Source organism: Megalobrama amblycephala, linkage group LG4 (assembly GCF_018812025.1).
Source record: "Megalobrama amblycephala isolate DHTTF-2021 linkage group LG4, ASM1881202v1, whole genome shotgun sequence".
In the NCBI taxonomy this organism is placed as follows: Eukaryota; Metazoa; Chordata; class Actinopteri; order Cypriniformes; family Xenocyprididae; genus Megalobrama; species Megalobrama amblycephala.
Genome location: NC_063047.1, coordinates 16,275,852 through 16,287,759, shown reverse-complemented (window position 1 = coordinate 16,287,759; position 11,908 = coordinate 16,275,852). Strand labels below are relative to the sequence as shown.

Here is an 11,908-nt window from a genome sequence, read left to right as displayed (position 1 = left end):
ATATATATATATATATTTGAAAATTTCATTCATTAATACAGTTTATTCACTATAGTTTAAAATATTAAACTCAGAGTTAAACTGTCCGAAAAAAATAAACTTATATTAATATGTCAGATAACACTCAAGCAAAACATGGTCAGGTCAAAGTGTCTGAATAATTTTTGGTTCTGAATTTTTATCAATTTTACTGTTAGTTTACTGGTATAATATGTCACAGTTTACTTTATTTTGCTATCCTCACTTACATAGGTAAACTATAGTGTCCTGCACCCACTAGTAAAAATATATCAAAAATTATTTTTGGGTTGACTGTATGTGTATGTATGTGTGTGTGTATATATATATATATATATATATATATATATATATATATATATATATATATATATATATATATATATATATATATATATATATATATATATATATATATATATATATATATATATCATTAGCCAAAACATGACAGAAAAAAGGATTCTCTCTGCAAGGAGATATTAGCTAAAACAAAAAATGGATGTGTCTTGGGAGATAATGGCACATTTTATTGTTTGTTTGTTCTCTGTTTTATTTTCCTGCAGCTCATAATAAGATATAAAGCTCATTGTGTGCTAGAACAGCTGTACACTTTATAGACTTTCACTGCACATGGGATTTTGAGGATTTTATCAAACACTTATAAAACACAGAAATTCAATACAACAAAGAAAAAGAGTAAAATGTAATTTTATTCACTTATGCTGCATAACAGTATGTTGGTCTTACGGCTCTGAAAATACTCAAATGTTGCAACAATGTTTTATAATTCACAGAATTAACAGTGAGTTTAATCTGAAAAATAGTGATTTGATCATTAGTCTCTCTCATTCTTTGGTGGCATAGAAAAGCCCCCAGCGTTGGTCTCCTGTCTCACAGCGCTGCAGTTTTTCTGTCCATCCTTTTACGATAGCATCATAGTCTTCCTTAGAGAACTCCTGTGGAGGAGACAGTGATTACAAGAGCTCTATCAGCATCCGTGCACGACATTTCCAACAATATTCAAACAAACTTTAATGAATGCTCAACGTTTTCAATGACTGTAAATAAAAAAGGGGGGAAAGGGGAAATAAAATTCCTCCAACAGTGTGTATGCAAATGTGAGGTTGTAAATGTAAAGTAGTGTGTGTGTGTGTTTACCTGTATAAAGTCCTCTTTCATCTCCTCGGCTCTCTGCAGTTCAGTCTTTATGACCTGAATAAACTGGTCTGTCCTGTCCTCTGCGCGAACATTACTGAATCCCACCTCACTCAGGAACTGAAAAACCAACACAGACACATTCAATATTACCATGGTCATGGTGCATAGACAAGGGGTCTCCTGCATGGGAGGTGGGTGTGCTAACATGCACAGCTGAGGTTTACATGCACAGCTCTTACTAGTTTGCCTCCATTACACTCACCCCCCCTAAACCTCACTCCCAACCGGGTCACGGCACCAGATGTAATGGCTCTGAGCAGGATTCGAACTGGTGTCTCCGGCATGGGAGGCAGGCACGCTAACAAGGGTGCTAAAGACAGCAGTCCTCAACATGCCTCTTGAGATCAGGTTAGTGAGATTTACATGCGCAGCTCTTACTAGCTTGTCTCCATCACACTCACCCCCTAAACCTCACTCCCAACCGGGTCACCGCACCAAATGTAAGCGGTCCTACTCGACCCCCTCCGAGCAGGATTTGAAGCGGCATCGCCAGCGTGGGAGGCGGGCGCCCTAACAAGGCACTAGTGCCCCTCTTAAGTCCAAGCTCTCAAGCTTTTATAGTACACTATGATTTATTAGGTCTGATATGTGTACTAGTGTATCCCATGTCCCACCTGTCCATATCTCTGAGGTGTGTAGAGAATATATCCCCTCTGGTTGACGTAATCCTGAAACGCTGGAGACCAGGGCTTCTCTCCACAGCAATAGTCACTGATCAGCAGCTTACCGCCTGGCTTCAGCCATGACTGAAAAACATGCATATACAAGTTAAAGCAATAGTTCACTTCAAAATAAACAATATGTTACCATGTACTCCTATGACAATACACGATTTGTCCATTAGAGGGCAGAAAATGCACATTCAGTTTGCCCTTATAGTCTTATTTACTGAGAAGCTTTATTTGCATACTATGTCATTGCATTTGCCTAGTTGGATACTAACCACTATAGATCAATACAAACACAAAGGCTTGTTTTTAAAGGCCATAGGTAATGTGTCATCTCATTTGAGTCCTCTTAGTAAAAAATAAAGGAGGCTCAAGGTGATGTTAACTGTTAAAAACCACAAACACTGAACACACATATTCACCGGAACACATACACACACTCACACACCTGCTACCCACTGACAGTACATTTACACATACGGATAATCATTTGTATGTTCTCATACAAACACACACAAGCCTTAAGCATGCACATACACAAATATATGCTACTTCTACCACATATAAATTTACAGGCATGAAAACATGCACACAAGCACCTGTTAACCTGTGTGAACACTCACGTAAAATTTTCTGAAGAGGTCAAGTTTGTCCCTGATGTGCAGAATCGTGTCTCTGCTGTAAACCACATCAAATGCGTCTTCCGGAAACCTTCTTTTTGTGGCATCCGACACCTCAAACTGCACCTGCAGTGGAAAGACAAAGTTAATCTACTATCAGGAAGTGCAGAACAACAGCCAAAGCGGTCCCAGAATGCAGCTCTGTTTATTCTTTAAGCTAGGGTGTTGTTTTGTGTTTGCTAAGTAGTTTGTTGTGCTGTTGCTATAACTTGCTTAAGTTTTCTGGGTGGTTGCCATGGCCGTTGTAGTTTCTGTTTTGTTATAGGTTGATGCTATGGTATTATGGGTGGTTGCCAGGGTGTTGCTATGCAGTTGCTAGGTTGTTTAGGTGGTTGCTACAGTAATGTGGCTGGTTGCCAAGGTGTTGCTATTCAGTTACTAAGCTGTACTTAGTAGTTTGATGGGCTTGCTGTGGTTCCTATGGCTTTCTGGGTGGTTGCCAGGGTGTTGTATTGCAGTTGCTAGATTGTTATAAGTGGTTGCTATGGTGTTATGTTTGGTTGCTAGGTTGTTATAGTGTGATGGTTTCCAGGGTGTTACTATGCAGTTGATCTGAGTAGTTTGTTGCACTTTGCTAGGTAGTTACTAGGATGCTCTGGGTGGTTGCCAGGGTGTTGCTATTCAGTTGCTAGGTTGTCATAAGTGGTTGCTACAATGTTGATATGTGGTTGCTGAGATGTTCTGAGTAGTTGTGCTTTGCTATATAGTCAATAGGATGCTCTGGGTGGTTCCCAGGGTGTTGCTATGCAGTTGCTAGGCTGTTATAGTTGGTTGCTACGGTGTTGATATGTGGTTGTTGAGCTGTTCTTAGTTGTTGTGCTTTGCTATGTGGTTGTTAGGGTGATCTGGGTTTTTGCCAAGGTGTTGCTATTCAGTTACTAAGCTGTACTTAGTAGTTTGATGGGCTTGCTGTGGTTCCTATGGCTTTCTGGGTGGTTGCCAGGGTGTTGTATTGCAGTTGCTAGATTGTTATAAGTGGTTGCTATGGTGTTATGTTTGGTTGCTGTGCGGTTGCTAGGTTGTTATAGTGTGATGGTTTCCAGGGTGTTACTATGCAGTTGGTCTGAGTAGTTTGTTGCACTTTGCTAGGTAGTTACTAGGATGCTCTGGGTGGTTGCCAGGGTGTTGCAATGCAGTGTCTAGGTTGTTATAGATGGTTGCTACAGTGTTTATATGTGGTTGCTGAGATGTTCTGAGTAGTCATGCTTTGCTATTTAGTTACTAGGATGCTCCAGGTGGTTGCCAGGGTGTTGCTATTCAGTTGCTAGGTTGTCATAAGTGGTTGCTACAATGTTGATATGTGGTTGCTGAGATGTTCTGAGTAGTTGTGCTTTGCTATATAGTCAATAGGATGCTCTGGGTGGTTCCCAGTGTGTTGCTATGCAGTTGCTAGGCTGTTATAGTTGGTTGCTACGGTGTTGATATGTGGTTGTTGAGCTGTTCTTAGTTGTTGTGCTTTGCTATGTGGTTGTTAGGGTGATCTGGGTTTTTGCCAGTGTGTTGCTATGCAGTTGTGAAGCTGTTCTGAGTAGTTTGTTGCCTTTGCTATGAAGTTTCTAGGGTGTCCATGTGGTTACCAGGGTGTTGCTATGCAGCTGCTGAGCTGTTTTGAGTAGTGTATGATTTGGTACAAGGTTGCTAAGGTGATCTGGGTGGTTGCCAGAGTGTTGCTATGCAGTTTCTAGATTGTTGTTAGGGTGTTGTGGGTGGTTGCCAGGGTGTTGCTATGCAGTTGCTAGGTTGTAATAGGTGGTTGCTACAGTGTTGATATGTGGTTTCTGAGCTGCTCTGAGTAGTTGTGCTTTGCTATGTGGTTGTTAGGGTGATCTGGGTAGTTTCCAGGGTGTTGCTATGCAGTTAAGAAGCTGTTTTGAGTAATTGTGCTTAGTTATGTGGTTGCTAGAGTGTTTTGGGTGGTTGCTAAAGTGTTGCTATGTATTTGCTAAAAAACTCAACTTACTAATGGGAGTTTCTCTTTGACGGCTCTCTCCATGGCGATCTCCACCATGTTTGAGGACAGGTCCATCCCCAGAACCTCCACTCCAAAGGTCTGTCATTAAAACAGATAGTCAGTAATTAATCGTGTCACGGTAATCAGAAACAGCAGCTGTGAAAGATCATGAATGACCAGTGAATGATGAAGTAGTTAGATTGTAAGCCAAAACCTGTTAAAAAAGAGATTAAACTGAATTTATGTTTCATAACATTGACGTCTCTAGAAAGTTTAAAGGTCCTGAGGAAAGTGGACTTAAAGAGCGTGAAACACGTTCTGTGGCAACAAATAAACCCATCATGTGTCAACCTTTGGCTCACCTTGGCCATGTAGAAATCTCCACCTCCAATCCCACAGCCGACATCTAGAACCTTCTGTTTTGGGGTCAAGTTCAACATATCGACAAACTCCTGATGGGTTACAGATTAACATATCAAAGAGATCAACAAAAAACAAACCATTAATTATTCACTAAATGATGAGATAACACTGAGAATACAGAGAACAGTAATTCTCCATTGCTGAATAATTAGTCACATGGAAAACGGACAATGCTAAAGGCAAATAACGGCAAAGGCAAACAACACAACTAAACATATAATTGTACATAGGTAGGACAGCAAAATAAACTGAGTAATTACATATAAACAGGAAGATTAATGCTATATTAAATATTAAATTGTGTGTTAAAATTGGTAATAAGCATTGCAATGACATTTTGTTGCTCTTTAATCTGGTAGACCATTTCGTTACTGAACTCTGTTCACCACTTGATGTCCAAAGAAAAACTGAGGCAATAGTTGGTATAAGTGATCTAGAGTGGATATGAACGTTTCAGTTACTCTTTCTGAAAGTTGCTCCAGTAGGTGGCGACAAGTGGCTGTATTGTATGTGAGTCAATTATTGATTTATTCTAAGTATTTGTTCAAAAATGCTCAGTCATTCATTCAGAGATGAAAACAAGTGGCTGCATATATGAACGAGTCCTGAATCATTTATTTGAATGAATTAGCATTTAAAAATGTTAATTCATTCAGGAACAAAACAAGTGGCAGTTTTTAACGAACGAGTCATTGAATCATTCATTTAACTGCAATTCGTTAAAAAACACTGATTCATTTAGGAAGGAAACAATTAAGGGGCTGTCTGAGGGGCTGTTTACATCACGCTGTTTTCAAGTAAAAATTTTAAAATTGTATGCGTTTTGGCCATTCGTTTACATGACAATGACATTTTGGAGATCTCTCTGTGTAAACAACAATGATGTGAATTTGGGAAAACGGTGAAATCATGCACATGCATATTACATGTTCAGTCTATAAGCGTGTAGTATTTCTTTACAAAGTGACATCGCCACTTACAGCATTTTTAGTTGTTTTTGGGGATCGTTTTGACCATTTTGTTGTATGTATGCGAAAACATGAAGGAAAAACTTTCTCATTTTAGTACATCTTGTCGTACCCTTAGTAAGTTGTTGAATCATTCATTCCACCATGTTGTTCAAAACAAAGATTAATTTAGGAACAAAACAAGCGGCTGTCATTTGCATGATTCGTTCAACTAATTAGTTCAAAAATGCCCATTCCTTCATGAACAGACACAGGACTTTCTGTATAAGTCGTTGAATCCTTCATTAAACAATTTGTTGAAAATGAATCATTTAACAAATGTTGCACGGTGTTACAACAGCTCTGCAGTGGCCTCGTTTGCAACTATTTTTGTAGGCAGTATTGTATATAAAATATACGTTGCACAATACTGACATCTTGCTGAACTGTAATATTAATATATAGCATTTATGTATGTATTTAAATTAACGTTACATGACGCTTTTGACAACGTATGACCCTGTGTATTCTGCACCCCTGACCTTAGTCGTGCCGAGTCCGCCTGTGCTGACGTATCCAGAGCCGAACATCTTCTCATAACGTAATATTCCTCTTCGGGTGTACTGCTGGTTATCCAGGAACTCCTGAAATGTGGAAAAGCCTCCCTGATGCTGCTCTATCGCATCACGACGGGCTTTCTGCATGAGCCAGCACAACTGGTTCTGGTTCTTCTTCATCTAAAACAAAACAGTTTTGGTTTCATTTTTTTTTTATATACAGAGTTCATGTCTTCATAAGAGTTTGGTTTACCTTCACATAGGTCTGAACTGTTTTACTGAGCACCATGTCAAAGCCGTAGCATTTCTTTTCCGTCTTCTCTGATTCGTCCAGCAGCACTGACGTCATCAGATGGTTATAGTGAGCAGGACTTCTGTAGTGTGTGGGGTTAAAATCTCGCTTGCTGTCACCTGTGGAGGTCAAAAAGATGAACATTTAAACCTGGAGAAAAACTTAAACTTCAAACCAATAATGAAAGCAATAAAGCGTGATTCTTAAATGCATTCTGTCACAGAGACACTGACTTTCACCAGACATTCAGTTACCAATTCCTGAAATCATCACATATTTTAACCTGTTTCAGTCTCCAGTAATGATAATAAAAAGTATTTATATCAATGTTTATATAAATAATATGGTTTATTTGCATAACTATAGGTATATAGAATAAAGAGTTGTCCCATTATTCAGATTGTTTTTAATCAAATTATTTTTTTCACCAATCAGAGAACAAGATTACAATATAATTTGTGAAAATAAGAAATTTCACATTGTTTCTCTAACCTGATTGGTGGAAGCAGGACTCTCTGAAGAACAGGTAACCGCCTGGACGGAGCCACATGAGAAACTTCTCAGCCAATGACTTCAGCTCCTGATCACTCAGATACATCAACAGCCAATTAGAGAAGACCAGGTCAAAACTGAAACAGAAAGTGTGTGTGTGTGTGTGTGTGTGTGTGTGTGTGTGTGTGTGTGTGTGTGTGTGTGTGTGTGTGTGTATGAGAGAGAGAGAGAGAGAGACATAGACAGAGAGATGAAGTGATGGATAGATGAAGACATTAGATGAGATGGGATGTTTTTCTGTAGCTAGCTCATATATTCACATGTACAATTTACTGTCTTTCTCATTCAGGAAAATGGACTAAAATTTTGATGACTGCTCAGGGGCGTTTTTAAATTTTTGTCCAAACAATGCTTTTTAGAATGAGAATGTCTGAGAATGCTCTGATTGGTCAGATGACCCAGTCTGTCGTGATTGGTTTGCTCTGCTCTGATTGGTCAGATGACAGTCTGTTGTGATTGGTCGACCGCTTTCTCTTCTTTTTTTATTAAAGAAAATATAGAGGTATTTTGGTAAAGTTTTAATTCTTTAAACTATATTTTCGTCAACAATATTGCATGTTGATATAGTCACAGTAAGTGTTTAATGATGTTGGTGTCATCTTGTCATTGTCTTGTCTAATAGAAATAAGGGTTGTCATAGTTTTTGTTAACAAAATTAACACTAGTGTATATATATATATATATATATATATATATATATATATATATATATATATATATATATATATATTAGTGTTGTCAAACAATTATTGGCAATTAATCGCATCCAATATAAAAGTTTGTTTACATAATATTTGTGTGTTTACTGTATATATTCATTATTTAGATATAAATACTCACAAATGCATGTATATATTTAACAAATATATATTATATATATATATATAAATATACATGTAAATATATATTGTTTTCAATGTTTTGCGGAAGGTTTTTTCTCTCACCTGTGTTTAGGGAAGTCTAGTTTTGTGACGTCAGCTTGGATGAACTCAGCGTTGCCCAGATGACTATTTTCCTCTCTGTTCTTTTCCACAAACTTCTCCATGAAGTCCACAGCGGTCACATGATGGGCTTTGCCAATGAGGTGACGTGTGTACCGACTGAAAAGAGCAAAGGTCACGATAATGCGAGCTTAAAAGCTCAGTACTGGCCAAGAAACAGATCACCACAAGATCTGACCTCAGAATTTACATTTTATCATTCTGGCACATAAAATTTTATTGCTGCATATAATTGTATACTGTTAAATGTTTTTGGGGGGGTTTTTTTGACAGAAGAAAACACCATTTCAGTTTTTCTAAAAATTCTCAAAATTAATTCCACACAGGGGACAATATGAGCTCAAATAAAGAAATCAGATGTAGGACAAGATGGAAATTTAAGAGCCTATTTTGGTTTAAAATTAAATATATAATGAAACCTGTCAAAAACATGTCACACATCTCATTATTAAAAGAAAATGAAGCCTTTTTTAGGAACGTTACATTTTTTATGACCATAAAGTACAATTTCCTGCATTCATGCACTTATGCAAAAAAATTATGATAAAAATGATATCTTGTTTGTATATTTTTGTATGTTTTGTATATCTTTGATACCTTGTAAATATTAGGTAGTAAAGTATTCATGCATCATGGTTGTTTTGTTGCACTGTAGTTTTTGTTGAATCTCTTGAGAAAAACCACTGCATTGAGAATTCTTACAGAATAAACTCAAAAATACTGTCAAGACATTTATAATGTTACAAAAGATTTCTATTTTAAGTAAATGCTGTTCTTCTGAACTTTCAATTCATCAAAGAATCCTGATAGAAATGTATCACAGTTTCTACAAAAAAGCAGCACAACTGTTTTCAACATTGATAATATTCAGAAATGTTTCTTGAGCAGCAAATTAGAATGATTTCTGAAGGATCATGTCTTTGATATATTGTATAAGTTGTATAGGGTATTCATTGCATTGAGAATAATCAGTATTATAGGAAAAACATCTATATTTATGCATTTCCTCTGCTTTTTATTTTAGGGTGCATATGACCTGAGCATGCTCGTATGGTATCAGCGGTCTAATGGGAATCACCGAGGTCTAATCTAATGTGATCACTGACCCAATTCCAGCACCAAGTTCCAGCACATCAGAACCAGCCAGACAAGGGAGCAGGGAGAGGATCTCTGGCAGCTCGTGTTGGGTCAGTTCCTGCGCGTTCGAATCCAACATCATCTCCTCCACTGTTGCCAGCTTGGAATGTTCCTTCCAGAACTCCATCATCGTGCTCCTCTCACTTTCTACAGAGACAAACCAGGTAGGGATGCTGAGGATGATTCTGTAGATGTTCTATTCATGCTTACCTTTACAAACAGTAATTCTGCACATCTTCAATGCATATTTATAGTGAATTCACCAACACTTTATTTTAGGGTCTAGTTGCTTATTAGCTTGCATATTACTAGAATATTGGCTGTTTATTAGTATAAGCACATATTATTGCCTTATTCTGCATGACCTTATTCTACATTCTTAATACTAAACTTAACAACTACCTTACTAACTATTAATAAAAAAAAGTCATAGTTAATAGTGAATATGTGTTCCCCATACTAAAGTGTTGCCATCAATTCTGAATAAGTTTTGTGTAATAAAGTATTAAATTTACACCTATAAAGGTATTTTCATTTTATTTCAATTTGGCAAATTACAATTGGCTATAAAAATGGGTAGATCCCTACATTCTCAGAAGAAAAAAGGCACAAAAGCTGTCACTGATCAAAAGATACACCTTTTTATACCTTATATTTATCCCTAAAGGGTGCATATTAGTACCTATTAAATGTACATATTAGTTCATACACAATATATTCATATTAGTAGGGTGCATAATGTATCTACAATTATAAATAAACTTAAAAAAAAAAAAAAAAAAAAAAAAACACAACCCAAGTTGGGTTGAAAATGTTCAAACCCAGCAATTGGGTTGTTTTAACCCAGCACTTGGGTTAAATGTTTGCCCAGCCTGCTGGGTAGTTTTAATGAACCCAACTATTGTTTAAAAATGACTGTATTGCTCGCTTAAAATGAACCCAAAAGAGGTTGGAAACGAACATTTATTAATAAGTTTAATGAATAATAATTAAACAATAAACATTTATTAAATTGCTTATTAATAAATGTTCACTTTTTGATTATTATTGTTGCCACTATTAATGATGTGTCTGATTTTTAACATACTTTGGGTTCATTTTAAGCCAGTCATTTTTTAAACAATAGTTTGGGTTAAATAAAACCGCCCAGCAGGTTGGTCAAACATTTAACCCAATCGCTGGGTTTGTTCATTTTCAACCCAATTTGAGCTGTTTTCAACCCAGCATTTTTAGAGTGTTCCTTTAAACTACTCTGTAAGACTAAACTGAGAAATATCTGAAAACAGAGATGAGATGTTTAAAATGCTCCATCAGGTAGAGCTAAGTTTAATTTCATCATCTCATAAAGGCAATATTTGTGTAAAAGAAAATATTGACACTGGAAAAAAGTTCCATGGGTATTTGTCTTACCTTGGGCCATGATCAGTGAAATAAAATACAACGAAATCACTAATATACAGATATAAATCAAACTCTTTTACACCAGAACAATCTGTTCAGCGCGTCTCCGTGTCCCTTTAAATGCTCATGCGCGCTGTCCTGTCCGAGTCTGTATGGCTCAGGACTCATTAACCCAGCTGACCACTATAGGGCGATCGAGGGGCGGAGACCTGCGCTTTACGCATGAATAATAATGTTAATTTAAATCCGGAGGTTTTATGATACGCAATGTTGGAACAGGATTCCCCACCTCAGCCTTACCTACGTCCGGACTGTTATATGTCGTTCAGTGAGGGTTCACTCATGGACGTATGGAGAGGGAGGCGCCAGAGCTGAATGAGACCATATCCTTACTCTTTCTGATTGGAGAGATATTGGAGAAGAGAGAAATATGTAGGTATCTCCCTCCTCAGGCCAGTTAATGGCGATGCAGAATTATGAAACAAACGGAAAACGTAACGCAATAATTAAAGCTCAACACGAGCACCGGCTTCTGCTGGAAAAAGTGCTGACGCGTTTCAATGCGCGCTCTGGACAGGAATGCGCGCTCCTTGCGCAATATTGCCTCATGCATTCTGGAGCCAAAAGCTGCTAAAGAGTGGAAAGAAGCCAGCTGTTAATAAGATAATTCATCTGTTTATTCAGTCCCTTATTGCACTGTTTTCCATTGTGCTCACGTGTGTAGGCTTTAAATGGTTGTTGTTGTGTTGTTTTGCATTGTATTTTATGTTTAATGTTGGAATAATCTTTTTTTTATTATTATTCCATATAGCAGAAGGATTTCACATATTGTCATGCATGCAATTACAGATGAAAACAGATGAAAACTTGAGAAGAAGGGTTATTTGTCACAATAAGGATGCGTTTGGACAATTGAGCAACTTTTTGAAACTGGCCCATATACTTGAATTCATTTCTCTGGATAGTTTTATTTTTTAACGTTTTATTACTGGCTACATGTAAAAAAGGTCTAATAACAATTCTTTTTTACAGTGTAGTTTGGTGACAGGATCCTGACACT

At 37.2% G+C, this 11,908-nt stretch overlaps 1 protein-coding gene across 3 annotated transcripts; it reads right to left on the bottom strand.

The window, feature by feature from the left end:
• Positions 1-713: 713 nt before the first annotated feature.
• On the bottom strand, positions 714-11,295 carry pmt (phosphoethanolamine methyltransferase). Of its 3 annotated transcripts, none has more exons than XM_048187929.1 (12): positions 11,149-11,295; positions 9,417-9,594; positions 8,254-8,409; positions 7,250-7,386; positions 6,719-6,876; positions 6,451-6,645; positions 4,901-4,990; positions 4,548-4,637; positions 2,531-2,653; positions 1,854-1,985; positions 1,180-1,296; positions 714-977 (listed from the first exon to the last, which is right to left on the bottom strand). In XM_048187929.1, exons 2-12 carry the CDS (start codon positions 9,575-9,577, stop codon positions 867-869), a joined length of 1,470 nt encoding a protein of 489 aa, XP_048043886.1. In that variant the 5' UTR covers positions 9,578-9,594; positions 11,149-11,295; the 3' UTR covers positions 714-866. The 3 variants fall into 3 exon arrangements, with proteins under 3 accessions (XP_048043886.1, XP_048043887.1, XP_048043885.1); XM_048187930.1 differs by having other exon boundaries at positions 11,138-11,162; XM_048187928.1 differs by lacking the exon at positions 11,149-11,295 and adding an exon at positions 10,858-11,128.
• Between the last annotated feature and the right edge of the window lie 613 nt (positions 11,296-11,908).